Source organism: Chlorocebus sabaeus, chromosome 8 (genome assembly GCF_047675955.1).
Source record: "Chlorocebus sabaeus isolate Y175 chromosome 8, mChlSab1.0.hap1, whole genome shotgun sequence".
NCBI lineage: Eukaryota > Metazoa > Chordata > Mammalia > Primates > Cercopithecidae > Chlorocebus > Chlorocebus sabaeus.
The window spans coordinates 85219275-85233923 of NC_132911.1; the positions used below are offsets into that span (position 1 = coordinate 85219275).

At 40.7% G+C, this 14649-nt stretch overlaps 1 protein-coding gene and 1 long non-coding RNA gene across 2 annotated transcripts in view; one reads left to right on the forward strand and one right to left on the reverse strand.

Moving 5' to 3' along the window:
• The window catches only part of LOC140712216 (uncharacterized), a 29701-nt gene extending 19958 nt beyond the window's left edge, over positions 1–9743 (reverse strand). The window contains exon 1 of the long non-coding RNA XR_012093719.1: positions 9016–9743. This is a non-coding gene — a long non-coding RNA (uncharacterized lncRNA). The remainder of the gene's footprint in view (positions 1–9015) is intronic.
• A 122-nt stretch (positions 9744–9865) lies between these two features.
• FABP5 (fatty acid binding protein 5) lies at positions 9866–14429 on the forward strand. The gene is made up of 4 exons (XM_008000965.3): positions 9866–10059; positions 12723–12895; positions 13225–13326; positions 14171–14429. The coding sequence occupies exons 1-4, from the start codon at positions 9981–9983 to the stop codon at positions 14222–14224; spliced, it is 408 nt and encodes a 135-aa protein (XP_007999156.1). The 5' UTR covers positions 9866–9980; the 3' UTR covers positions 14225–14429.
• The last annotated feature ends 220 nt before the right edge of the window (positions 14430–14649 follow it).

Below are 14649 nucleotides of genomic sequence, written 5' to 3' on the forward strand. Positions count from 1 at the left end.
ATTTTTTTTTTTCAATTCAAGTGAAGACAAAGGGGAATTGAGGACACAAAGATAATAGTTTTTTTAAAACAGATCTTTAAAAAAGATATATACTTTTGAAGATTTTCTAGGAGACCAAAAAGGCTCTGCTACAGTTTAAATAGTGAGCAAATTATGTGTGTTTGTGTATGTATATGACACATGATTACTACGACATATGGTTTTCTTGAGAAACAGGTGAGGAGGTCAAACAATAGCACAATTACTTGCAGTGTTAAATTTTCCATATCTATTTATAATCCATACGCTAGTATTGTTTTAACTATGAATTATTAACTGTTATTTTCATAGGCCAAATACAAATTGAAAGAAATAATTTAACTTTTGGTTAATCCCTTTCTTTTATTTTTTCATTTTCATTTTTCTTCCCATAAAGTATTTTAAAGAATACTTTAATAATCACGGAATATATTTGGTATTCTTGATAAACCTATAATTTGCAATTCTATTTTTGCTTACTCAGAAAATCTTTTGTCAGAGGAATCTTGATTGAGTTTTAGCTGAATAAGAAGACATCTAAAATTCTTTTAAACTCTAGGATTTTGATTCTCCTTTAGTTCTAAATCCAAGCCACTAATCTAATTTCAGAAATGAAACTATGTAACTTTTAAAAATTTACTGATATGGCTGCTCAAGTGACAACTCATTGTTCTGAGATCACGTCTGACCAAGAATTACTGCCAAATATGCAATAAAAAACTGTATGTCTTGGGCGTGGGCAGCAAAGATCAAGTTCTACTTGTTCATGTGGATTAGTGACTTGGACTAGTTAGGTTCCCTCAGAGTACTGTTTCAACTTTAAGGTCTGGCTTAATTGATAAAGGGGCATCTACTTTGGCCTCCCGGGTCACATATACAAAGCTTTCTCTAAATACTGTACCTATGGCTTTGGGTTGTGAAAAACCAGTGTGTGAAAGAACTAGAGCCTTGCCTTGGAAAACCAGAGGCAGCTGCCACCTACTCAGTAAAGCACGAAGCAAAAGGAAACCCAATACTTTTTTTATGTGTGCAAGATTTACCGTCACTATTTACGTTGATTGGAAAATGACAAATAAATGTTTTGTTTAACTCTTACGTGATTTTTATTTTGTTTCTAGTTACGATTTATATCATCACATGCTTTCAAATGGAATATTAGGCAGTTTTGATTTCCTGTTTCATATTGGGGTCAAACTTTTGTTTCTGTGAATATATCTCAGAAATGATTATGTCAACCAAAATGCAAAAATGCAATAAAATGGAAAGGTATTTGAGAAAAAAGCTTTCTTTCCCATATAGTAAGTAACATATAGTAACTTTCATATGCTAAATACATTCACAGGGACACCAGTAAATGGCATTCTTTCCTGTTTATAGAAGCTGGTCCTATTCTGTCTTGATACTTATCTGATGTCCTGATAATATAGCTGCAGAAGTGATAATATTTTACAACATGAAACAAATTAAACTTGTCATATAGAACCATATTCTTTTCCCCAGGAACCACGTACAGTTTCTATTGAAAGACAAGGGCATCAGAGTATATGTGGCAAGAAATCATTCAGCTTTGCTTCTGAGACTCTTCTCTCAATTCTCAGAAAAGGAACTCAGCAGGATTTTCTCGCCCTTACTGAACTAGCTGGGTGGTAGACAATTCCAGTTTTGACTTGTATGCTGGACATTTTTGTTATGCAAGTTGTATATCTCAGTATGCATCACCACCTCAGGCATAGCCTGGTGTCCATTTACTCCCAGGTTCATAGCAATGAACTAACTCTAAAGCACACACAGAGCTAAGTAGTGGCATGGGTTGCTTTATGATCTCTAACCCAGTATTTCTCAGACAAGATCCACCTGAGCAAAGTTTACCTCAGTTAACTTTTTGACATTTGGTACATTAATTTTAAACAAGGTATATCTATTTGGTACACTCACCTGGTTTCTGCAAAAGAGGTGGCCTGTTGTTGTTATGGTTTTTTTTAAAAAAAGACTAGCTTTAAAAAAAAACCTCACTTAATATTATAAAGATAAAACAATTGCCTTGACCAATGTCATGGAGCTTATCCTCTATGTTTTCTCCTAGTAGTTTCATGTTTTACATTTAAGAATTTAATCCATTTTGAGATGATTTTTGTATATGAGATAAGGGCCTAGTTTCATTCTTCTGCATGTTGATATCGAGTTTTCTCAATACCATTTATTAAAGGGACTGTTCTTTCCTCATTGTGTGTTCTTGGCACCTTTGTAAAAAATTAAATTGACTGTAGATGTGGTTTATTCGTGGGCTATTCTATCCCATTGGTTGATGTGTCTCTTTTTATGCTAGCACGATGCTGTTTTAATTACTATAGCTTTGTAGTACATTTTCAAATCAGGTAGTGTGATGCCTCCAGCTTTTGCTAATTGTTCTTCTTGGCTAACTGGGGTCCTTTGTGGTGCTACATGAATGTTAGAATTGTTTTCTCCATTTCTGTGAAGAATGACCTTGGAATTTTGATAGCAATTGCATTGAATCTATAGATCACTTTGGGTGGTATGGACATTTTAACAATATCAGTTCCTCCAATGCAAGAATACAGGATATCTTTCCATTTATTTGTGTCATTTTAAATTTCTTTTATCAATGTTTCACAGTTTTAAGTATATAGATTTTTTATCTCCTTGGTTCAATGTACTCCTAAGTATTTTATTTTTATTATTTTATTTCTATATCTATATCGTAACATCACATTTTACCCCATAAATATATACAATTATTTGTCAATAAAATAAAAATAAAAGAACAAAATAAAAACATTATTTTGTAAATGGAAAACAACAAATGTAGACTTTAACAAGTGATGATCTAAAAACCTTTCATTTATTTCTTAAATAAAATAATGTAGTTTCTTAAGAAAAAAGATATAATGAATTATGGGGAATCTGAGGGTTTCTGTTTATCTGATATTTCAAAAACCTTTAATTTTTTCAAATTTTCAATGTAATGAACTAAAACAGAATCAATTTTTAATAAATGTTTGTGAAACTTAAAAAAACCACAATGGATGTAGTTCTTTAGCTTGTACAGACTTAGATACCAAACTTCTTGAAGATAAGAACTAGATTCTATCCACATAATTACTAGGTGTTCTAAAAATACGGACTGATTTGAGACAAAGGAATCTGTCTGGTATGGACAGCTCTGCTGGCCATTCTTTTGTGAGCAAGCAAAGCTATCCCTGCATGACATATTTGTATGATACCTGAGTAGGGAAAGACTGAACATGGCCCTACCGCATTTTTTTCCCTCCTGCAAGGCACCTTCAGGTCCTACAATAGATGACACTGTAGTACCATGTTAATGCCTTCCTTGAAATTTAGACTTTGGAGCTGCCTGATACGTGAGAATTAAATATACAACTCTTCATCCTATTTGAAATAGTTGGAAGGAAGGAGGGCATTGCTCAAAATCATACCAGAACAACAAGCACAGCCCTGACTTGCCCCAGTCAAACCAGGATATGGTCATCCAATCTTGCACTCTGCAAAAAATAGTATGTTCAGATAACCTACCAGGGCAGAAAGGCCATTAGGAGCTCCATCTCTGCCCTGATGGTGAAGCTGGAATTAATGCTCTCTGATGTGCTGGGCAGGGAGAAGGAGGTAAAGATGCAGGGCACACGATTATTTTTGTGTTTTTTTAGGATTTGACCATCAGCTTAGGTCTTGTTCCTTCTTCCTGATAGCTAAACTCTACCATTCTCTTGCCAGGATCCAAATCCAGATCAGAAGAACCCATCAGAATCATGATAGTACCATCCCCTGGAATTCAAGCCTGACCTCCACAGCTCTAGCTGCCATGTCCCACCCACAGAGCAGATCCTCTAGATATTTTGTTGTCTTCAAATCCAGGTACATACACTTTAGGCCCAGCATGTGGCAGTTATGAGACAAAGCAAATGTTTCAAAGACAAGTCAGACTTATTCCTCCTTCAGATGGGTAAAACTGATATCAAGTGTGAAGAAGAAAGGGCAGGGTAGAAAGAGAACAGGAGGAAAATTAAAAAGTGATTTCAATTTTTGAAGTCAATTTTATTGATTTGTTGACTGAATCAATAAAGGAGTGAAGTTGAATTGGTTGATATCTAAATAAAAATATCCATTCTAGGACAACAGATGTTTGTAGCTCAGGCGAGCTTTTAATCCAAAGTAAGAAGGAGGGATTTCAGACCCACATTCAGAATCCTGAGGCCATGGTATTTGAGATCTCCTCTTTCTAGTCCTGAGTGTTGACAAGGGAAACCCAATATTTGCTCAATATTTGGCAACTCAGTAGAATGTCTGAGACCCTGCAGGAATTAACTATGTATTTCAAGGTTGTAAGACAGGAGACAAGATTTGAGATTTGTGACACAAATATTTTTTATCCCACCTTCCAAAATAGGCTGGAACTAAGATCACAGTTGACCTTCTTACTGGTAACAACTACTTAGCCTCCCAGTTCCTCCATGAAATTATAATATTTAGCCAATGTAGAAAACAGAATATAGTTTACTGGAAACTTAAACTGGTTTCGTGTAATTAATAGTGGATTACTTAGAGGAGAAACCATTGCCGTAGAAACAGGGAATTTAGGCATACAGCGGGCAAGATGGCAGAGGTAATGCATGGGAGAATTAAATATACCTTCCCCTACATACTGTTGAATTTATGTCTTTAAATTTGGTCAATGCAGAAGTGAGCAGGTGAACAAAAAGTGTCCTGTGGTGTCTATGGGTGGGTGAACAAAAGTACCCATCCTGCTGCTTGGGTCCTTCAGAGAAGTGCACAAAATCAGCTCCATGCTGGTTTTACAGCTCTGTGCATGACTCTGAGGAGTTACAGGGTAGCTCTTCCCATCGCCAAAGGAAGAGGACCAGAGATAGGATCAAGAAAGCATCTTCAGTCAGATTTAGGTAGGTTATTAAATGCTGATGATTCTTCTTCAAAGCTAATCCAGAAAAATGGAAGCAATGGGCCTGACTCACTGAGATAAATAGCTAAGAGGCAAGCAAATCCATGGTTTTGTAGATTTGACTTGAAAAAATCATTAATTCTGATAGATAATAATATCGAAAAAGAGAAATGATCAAATGGTGTGAGAATCTAGGAATATTGCATGGGAGGTAGGAATGAAAAATAGAAAAGGGTAATCTACAAGAAAAGAATTTGGCCTTTTCCAGTGGGAACATATCATTTGGAGGTTTTTTATGTTTGTAATTTTTAAGGACAGAGATGTTCATTATGAATGTGTCTGTGTGTTTGGGCTTGGCCAGCCTAAGATTTTGTATATAAGGAGGCTTAGGAGTAATAATGTGATTAGAAGTGGGCTTGTAATAATGTGATTATTATTAGGAGTAATAATGTGATTGAAGAGGTTGGAGTTGCTAAGGAATTTGTTTTGAAGTTGTATTGCCTGGTAAACATAGTGCTTTTACTAAGATTTTGTGTTTACTGGGGTGGCTTGGTTGCATCCTCCTGCTTCATTTCAAGCTCTGCCCTTCGGAGTTGTGCTTTTAAACCTTTGAACACTGCTCATATGAGGTATAAAAGGGTTAGCCCAAACTATGTATATCTGTTGCCATGAGCTAATGACAAATGTAATATACAATAATACACATGTCTGGAAAGTAGAAAGATCTATACAAGTAAGGGAAATGTATTAATTTTATACTGAAAGCTTTTATTATAAAATGAGCCTTATGTCCTCTGCCTTATTTTAAAGCCGTTCACCTTTTATTACTGTAACTTTTGCAATGCCTCATTTTCCCTCCAGCTATCCTGTAATCCAGTTAACTCAGCAAGCACAAGTTTATGATGGATTATTTAAGGTGCTGGAAAATTTTAATGGTTAGTCATGGCAGTCATGTTGTGTAAGACTCTACTCTAACTGCTTTAGGTAAAAGCACAAAGTTCAAAATATAACTCCATCTTTATAAGTTCTTTTTTTTTTTTTTTTTGACATGGAGTCTCGCTCTGTCACCTAGGCTGGAGTGCAGTGATGCGATCTTGGCTCACCGCAACCTCCGCCTCCCGGGTTCAAGCGATTCTCCTGCCTCAGCCTCCTGAGTAGCTGGGATTACAGGCGTGTGTCACCATGCCTGGCTAAGTTTTGTATTTTTAGTAGAGACGGGGTTTCACCATGTTGGTAAGGCTGGTCTCGAACTCCTGACCTCGTGATCTGCCCACCTCAGCCCCACAAAGTGCTGCGATTACAGGTATGAGCCACTGTGCCCGGCCTTATAAGTGCTTTAATTAAAACCAATCTTATTATGAAAAACAAACCAAAAAAACCTTGTATTGATGGATGGTAGCTATTGCAATTTCTTGTTTTGGCTGGATGCATTGAAGGATTTAAAATTTAATATTTAAGGTGTGCCTTAAACTGCAAGGCTCCCTGACTTATTCTCATACGGGAATTTCTGCTGCTTCAGATAGCTGACAACATGCAGATCCATACTCTATCTCTTAAGATTTTCTTTTGGAACTGATTCCAAGTGAAATTTTCTTAGGGAAGACGTGAGTAGAAGCTGGGTATGCAAAGCATGTCTATAGCAAGGAAAGCCAGATGAGTGAGGGTTAAAAAGCTGGTTATAAAATTTAAGGGAGGCACTAGGTTTAAATAAACGTATTCTCCAATCTCAGTGATTAATTTTTTTTTTTCCTTTTTTGATCATCTGGCCATATACTTAGAAAAGATTCAGTTCCCTGAAATGGATTACTTTGAATATTCTCTGCAATAATTTAATGTGGTACTCTCCATTTCTCTACCAACTGCCTGTTGCTAAGCCACCAACACTTACTGTCCTTACGAAGAATTAATATGCAATAATCAACTTTGTGGAAGGCATATCTATGTACATAAACTTCAACTGGGAAGTTGTCTTTAAATAAAAATGACACAATATGCTCCAAAGCTGTGTGTGATTACAGAATGAGAAGCTGAAAAACTACTCAAATTTATCAATTTCTAATTTCTACTCAGAGAAATATTATGGTTTTACCACTAGGTGGAAATAGAGTAATTTTGAGTACGCTTTTTCAAGGCCATGAACTACTACTGCAGGAGTACTTCATAAACTGAAGGTGATCTAATAAATTATTTAGTTTTAATTCTCATCTCCTTAAATTCACAGATGATAAAACTAAGGTTCAGAGATATTAAGTAAAATTGCATCTGTCTTGAAAAAGGCAGTTTTCTAAGCTACTGGAAGAAGAGTTGCTAGTAATTCTTGATTCTTCAGTCATTTTCATCCATAAGAAGAATGTGTTATTATCTTCGTGTGAAGGAAGACATGATATAACACCTGTATTACGTATGTGCTGTTACTAAAAATAATGAACAGCACAGTTACTAATGTTCGTAAGGACAGGCTAGGATAAAACTATTGTTTCTTGTTTCCTATGTCGTAATTAATCACAATCAAGTGATGATTCTCCTTCTTTCCAACAAAGAAATACTCAACCATCCCCATAAAGTTACATGAGACTTCAGTGAAATTTGTTTTCACAACATTTTTGGTTTTACACCTCATAATGGGTGCAAGGTAAGTAGCCTAGAATAGGCCTTTACTTAGCGGGTGAAGAGAGTACTTACTGCTTTTTCACATCTTAAAATCCATTACCATTACTCTTGAGAAGGAAAGAATCTGAGTAGTAGAGCTTAAGGGGCATTAGGAATAATCTACTCCAATCATACATCTGTATACACATCAGATGAAGTGTCTGAAAACAAGACATTCAATGTGTTTCCCTGAGGAACAGAGCAATCACCATGCCATTTTTTGTTCCACAAGATAAAATAACGGTTATTATTTTGGCCATATATCTTTGTTTTTTCTGTATGTTTTAACACAAAAGAACGATTTCCACTCATCACATTAGAGATTGTGTTTAAACTTAAGTTTTAGGTAAGGCCTTGAGATTAAAGGCTATTTCTTAAGTAGCTAAGTATCTAGTACTCCAGTGCCAATCTCTTTTTGATATTTCTGTAACACGTTAGATTATGATAATTTAAAAATTAGTATCAGAGTGCTGCGTCCTATTATTACTACATTCTATACAGAAACGGATAAGACATGTTGAAATGGCACATGAAGAGCTCAAACACACAGGCAGCCCTAGGAGCTCCCGAAGTGCCTGGAAGCCAGGGCTTCCCATCACTGAGCAAATGACCTACTCAGCTTCCCTCAGAACACGAATGTTTTCTGAGCAGTGGGGACATGAAGACCCTTATTGGGAAAACAACTGAGTGTTAAATGGTACCACCAGGAAGACTGATGGGACCCTAAACTTAGGGCAGGGACTTGAAAGGGATGCAGTTCAAGGAAGCAGCATGTTGGGAGATAGCAAACCAACCTCAGATTTCAATTTTGTCAAGGATGATACAAGAACCAGTAGTGTCTCGGTGACTATGGTCTACTCAGAGTTCCGTCATCAGGTGTGGTCTGATTTCATAAGGTCTTCAGTGAGTTGGACCTGGATGGGGATTCTGGTTCTACCACTGTGCACTTTCTTGTTTTTAATTTTTTTTTTTTTTTTTTTTTTTTTTTTTTTTTTTTTTTTGAGACGGAGTCTCGCTCTGTCGCCCAGGCTGGAGTGCAGTGGCGCAATCTCGGCTCACTGCAAGCTCCGCCTCCCGGGTTCACGCCATTCTCCTACCTCAGCCTCCCGAGTAGCTGGGACTACAGGCGCCCGCCACTGCGCCCGGCTAATTTTTTTCTATTTTTTAGTAGAGACGGGGTTTCACCATGGTCTCGATCTCCTGACCTTGTGATCCGCCCGCCTCGGCCTCCCAAAGTGCTGGGATTACAGGCGTGAGCCACCGCGCCCGGCCCCACTGTGCACTTTCTTTGCCCTACTTTCTCTTTTGAAAAATTGGGATAACACCCCTAGCAAAAATATAGTGGAGACCAATGTCTATAAAGTGCCCAGGAAGCACATCTAGCACTTAGTAGCTACTCAATAAATGCACATTACCTCTATCGAAACGGCCAACCTGTGTGGCAACTTCCTCACCTCAGTCCAGTCCAGGGAGGTCAGTCCAGTCCAGGGAGGTCAGCTCCAACAGGCACCCGGGAACACCAAGTAATAAACTGTGAAAAGTACACTTTGAAATGTATCACGTTCTACGCACATGTATAGGGTATTATTATAGTTCAAGAGAAAGAGGGAACCCGCTGGTGTCTGAGAAGAAACCGTGAAGGGTGCACTACGAGGGGAACATAAACTAATAAAACATTCTTGAATGGCAATGACAATCACTAAAGTTGACACTTCCTGCAGTCTTTTAGTTTAGAAACCACACTTCCCGAGACGTCCTCCGTTCCAACAGGCACCTTCTGATAAAATCCTCTAGCTCAACTCAGGTATATCCCCACTATTGGGCCAGGGAGACCTGCGGATGGCGAGAGCGGGTTCTCTCAGGAGGGTGTGGATTGTGAGCTTGTCCGCTGGCAAGGAGCAGAAGGTCAGGGAGGCACCGTAGTTAATCAATCAATAAACCAAACAGCCGATCAATCACTTCCTGCAGTCCGAGTCCGGCGAGGGCTAATCGATTGGTCCGGGTATTTTTGAAAGGAAAAACGGCGGTGGATAGGCTGTCAAACGGAAGGGTGAAGGAGAGGCGGGGCTGGGCCTCCAGGTGCCCCCTGTGGCTTCCTGGGCCTGCAGAGGCACCGAAACGTGCAGGCGCAGGCGTCCGGGAGGCGTGGGGTGCGTGTGGCGAGTCCCTGCTTGCTGGTTAGCACCTCCCGACCCCGGGAAGGCCCGGGGGGCGCGCGGCGGGCGGGGCGAGGGCCCGGCGAGGCCCGCCTCCCATTGGCCGCATAGCGCCGCCCTGCGCAGACCGCCGATATAAAGCAGCCGCGGGCGCCGGGCGCCTGACAGCACGCTGCCACGCCGACGCCGACCCCGCTCTGCACGTCAGCCCGCCCGCGCCCACCATGGCCACAGTTCAGCAGCTGGAAGGAAGATGGCGCCTGGTGGATAGCAAAGGCTTTGATGAATACATGAAGGAGCTAGGTGAGGCACCCGACCTGGCAGCGCCTGCAACGTGGCGTGTTTGTGGCCGTCTGTCCTTCGGTCCCAGTCAGCGTGCCAGATTCCGGGGCAGGAGATGCTCAGCGACCTATCCCCAACCCCTCCCATCTTCCCCACCACGCGGCCGTTGGGTGCAGCGCGCGCAGCACCACGCGGGCAGGCGTCTAGGAGCAGGGAGCGTGCGCGCCTCCTGCCCGCCCACGGGCCGCGAGATTCCGGAGGTAGTCCACCTCGTGGTCCACCTACTTCTCTTATGCTTCTTTCCCCTCGCCCAAACAGCAGCCACTCTGCATTGCTTCCTGTCCTTTAGTGCGCGCACCCGTCACCTCACGCTGCACTTCTTTCGACCCCCTCCAGGCGACCCTCTATTTCCCTGTTTTCCTCCTTTACTCATCCTTCCCCTTCCTGCTACTATCCTGGCTCTTCCATTTACCCCATCGTGGCAGCACCCACTCCCCTTCCCTCCCTGTCGCATCTTTTGTTCCTCTCTGGCGCGCAGGTTGCCCTCCCTTCTTGGGGACGCGGTGCTGGCGCGCAGTTTCCCGCAGAAATCCTGTAGACGGGTCTGAGCGGCGCTGCAGCTTCAGCTTGTATTCCTCTGTCAGCCCCATCTCCCCCAGGTCCTCTGCTCGCCCTCAGCAGTTGAGCCGAACCCTTTGGATTGGCACCCCATGGAACACCAGGGCCCCCGAGAAGCGTGGCGCAGGCGGTGCAGACCTGCTGCTGGCACTGCCGGGCCGGGGCACCGCAGTGGGAGGGTGGCCTGTGGGAGGAGCGCAATGAGGCCGACTGTGCCTGGGGGTGGCCATGTGTTGCCATCCTGGTCTCTGCCTCTGGAGGGTGAGGGGGAAGGGGGCAGTGGGCTCTTCTGGAAAACCGTAACAGAAACTGCCTGGCCCTGCTGCGGCAAACTGCATGCAAGATGGGTGTGGCCCTGCGGAAAGCATTCCGAGGGAGAAGAATCTCAGTAGTAAGATTCATTTCTCTCACTCAAAACAGTGCTTCATTATAAATTACTGTCCTTTTCTATGCCAGTGACAGATTGCATGCTGATTGAGACAACTGGATAAATTGCAAACAAAAGTGGACCTTTGTCACAGGCCACTAGGAAGTGAGATGGAGTTAGCATAGAATGGATCCTCTCTGGAAGGGAGCTTCCAGCCCTAAGGGACGGCTGGGACTTATGAGGGTGCTTCAGAAGCCGGTATCCACAAATGTTAACCTGGTTGCTCACTGGTGAAATAACTACTGTGGCCCTCTATTGATACCTGGTCGTCGTGGCACTTCGGAATCACTCCTTCAGTACCCTTTATCCAAGACAATGTAGTGTTAAGGCTGGTTTATCGTGAATCATGAGTGTATTTATGATACTATCAGTGAAGTAAGAAGGCAGTGTTTTTCTTTTTCCTTATAAACCTACATCAAGATGACTCTGGAAAAAGCGATTTACTGCACATGTCCAATAAATACAGTGTGTGTGTGTACAAGTTTAAGGCCCAGAGAACAAATTGTAGAAAGCAAATTGTGTGTAGGTTTGGAGGGCTTGTTTCCAGGATTCTGGTGCCTTGAAGGTTGTCAAGACTCAGTTCATTAGGGAGCAGTCACGATGTGAATAGAGCAGAGCTCATTTATTTGTCCAAAGTGAGAGTGAATAATGACTCAATTAACAGCGTAAGGCACCAGCCCTGAGCTGGCCAAAGAGAAGGCTCCAAGGGGAACTTTAAAGCCTGGCTGAGAGTTCTTCATCAAGACAATCACCCTGCGTAGGTTGTAGTCTCATTTATGAAACAGTGATTTGGCCTGGATCTAAGGTTTCCTTGTACATGTTAACTAACTCTAAGGGGAAAGAGAGAGATCCTAAATTACATGTTAACGTTAAGGGGAAATTGATAGATCATAAATTAACATACAATTTAATGTGGTATTTTATAAATTTCTATTGATTTATAAAGCTATGAAATATTTTTTATATTCAAAGGTAGGATTTTTTTCCCCATTTGTTAGCATCCAGATTGTGCTGCTGACTTAAAAGATTGTGCTGTTCGAGTATCTCAGGATCGATTTCTAATTTGTGTAGTCTACTAATCAAATATTTATCGAGAGCATTTATGTGCCAGACTGTGTGCTGGAGTCATAGAATGTAATGGTTGGCAGAATCCAGGAAAAAGAAAAAGATTGAGCGAACTCCTGAATTTGCAATTTTGAATACTTTATCTCCACCTTCTATCAACTGCTTTCAGTAAATAAAATTTGCAAGTCTGCATTTCTTCCCTAACTTTCTGAAAGCCAGCATAGCAGGGTGGCCAAGAGCTCAGATTTGAAGCCAGGGTGCCAGTGCTCTTGATTCCCAGCTCCATCACTTTCTAGTTGAACGATCTTGGGCAAGTTACTTCAGTGCCTCGCTTTCTCATCAGTAAAACGGAGACAGTAACATCTGCCTTTTACAGGGCTGTTGTAAGCTTACCTGAGTTTCATATATGTAAAGTGCTGGCTCATACCATGGGATATGTGTTTATAATAGTTATCAATAAGCAAATAAGTGAAAATATGCTGCACAAAGTGATTACAATGGAATTATATTGCTTTTATCATGTAAATGATAACTTTGGTCTTCCTGTTGTTTAACATGACTTAACATTCTACAGGAGTGGGAATAGCTTTGCGAAAAATGGGCGCAATGGCCAAGCCAGACTGTATCATCACTTGTGATGGCAAAAACCTCACCATAAAAACTGAGAGCACTTTGAAAACAACACAGTTTTCTTGTACCCTGGGAGAGAAATTTGAAGAAACCACAGCTGATGGCAGAAAAACTCAGGTCAGTCATGACATGTTATGAAATCGCAGAAGCTTCTAGAATGATAGGCTGTATCAATAGCATTTTACTGTTTATAGGCAAGAACTTAATGAAAAAGTTATGAATTGAGTTTTGTCACATTAGCAAAAGTATCAACTTCATCATAGAATTGGCATCTTTTATAAGCTACTAGGTTGAAAACCACAAACTATTGTGAATAAAATCAATATGGGTTAATGAAGTAGACTCAGAAAGGAGAAGGTGAAAAAAAATGTTAATTAATGAGGTTATGAGTCATGGAAACTCTTATAATGTACTTGGAAGATAAAACATTTACTTCATTTTTGCAGACTGTCTGCAGCTTTACAGATGGTGCATTGGTTCAGCATCAGGAGTGGGATGGGAAGGAAAGCACAATAACAAGAAAATTGAAAGATGGGAAATTAGTGGTGGTAAGTGTCAAACTGCTGTGTCTTAGCTTCTTGTGTGCATTCGTAGTTCACATAACTGTTCTGTATCATTGATCATTAACAGAACTCAGTTTGGAAGAAAAAAAGCAAAATAACAAGTTAAATACTAGAACACTGATTTTTTGAGACAGAGTCTTGCTCTGTCGCCCAGGCTTGAGTGCAGTGGCCAGATCTCAGCTCACTGCGAGCTCCGCCTCCTGGGTTCACGCCATTCTCCTGCCTCAGCCTCCCGAGTAGCTGGGACTACAGGCGCCTGCCACCTCGCCCAGCTAGTTTTTTTTGTATTTTTTTTTTTTTAGTAGAGACGGAGTTTCACCATGTTAGCCAGGGTGGTCTCGATCTCCTGACCTTGTGATCCACCTGTCTCGGCCTCCCAAAGTGCTGGGATTACAGGCTTGAGCCACCGCGCCCGGCCAGGAACACTGATTATTAAGAAAATCCTAGTGGAAATAGAGAAGTGACATGACATAGCAGAGGATTTGGCTGGCGTCAGGGGGAGTTCTTGCTTTGCTGCCACATTACGGTGAAATCTTGGCAAGCCCCCAAACTGCTCTCTTAGACACACATTTTTCTGTATCTTTAAGGAATATTTGCCAAGACCAAAAGAATAAAGATATATTCAACACGTTAGTTTTCTGTAAAACTTGCATATTATAAGCAAAACAACAGCTTCTAGCTTCTCTCAAATCCGTGAATCCTGAAAGAAATTTTCTCCATCTATGAATTAGATGACGTGATTTTGTGGGACTTTGATTCTAATGTTTTAACACCACCACTGCTGGAATATAAGGCTAACCTAACTCTTTAATGTCTTTCCTTCTCCTAGGACTGTGTCATGAACAATGTCACCTGTACTCGGATCTATGAAAAAGTAGAATAAAAATTCCATCATCACTTTGGACAGGAATTAACTAAGAGAATGACCAAGCTCAGTTCAATGAGCAAATCTCCATACTGTTTCTTTTTTTTTTCATTACTGTGTTCAATTATCTTTATCACAAACATTTTACATGTAGCTATTTCAAAGTGTGTTGGATTAATTAGGATCATCCCTTGGTTAATAAAGAAATGTGTTTGTGCTAATACATGTTGTATGCATTCTTTAAACCTTACAGGAAATTAGCGATGAGTTTTAATAATTATTAACTGAGTAAAGGCTGGGGGAGTCTTGAGGGTACTATATTAAGATGACACTCTAGCAATTTAGATAACTACTCTTACAGGAAATACTGTACCAATTATTTAAGCTTTCCCTATACTATTTGAAGTTTGTATGAACTCAAGCATCTTGAATTTCTGGCAGAG

Bases quoted from the DNA above. Each gene is read 5' to 3' on its own strand.
- FABP5 (XM_008000965.3), top strand. From the start codon at position 9,981: ATGGCCACAGTTCAGCAGCTGGAAGGAAGATGGCGCCTGGTGGATAGC. The intron at 10,060-12,722 runs GTGAGGCACCCG...AACATTCTACAG, and splicing joins TGAATACATGAAGGAGCTAG to GAGTGGGAATAGCTTTGCGA. The intron at 12,896-13,224 runs GTCAGTCATGAC...TCATTTTTGCAG, and splicing joins CTGATGGCAGAAAAACTCAG to ACTGTCTGCAGCTTTACAGA.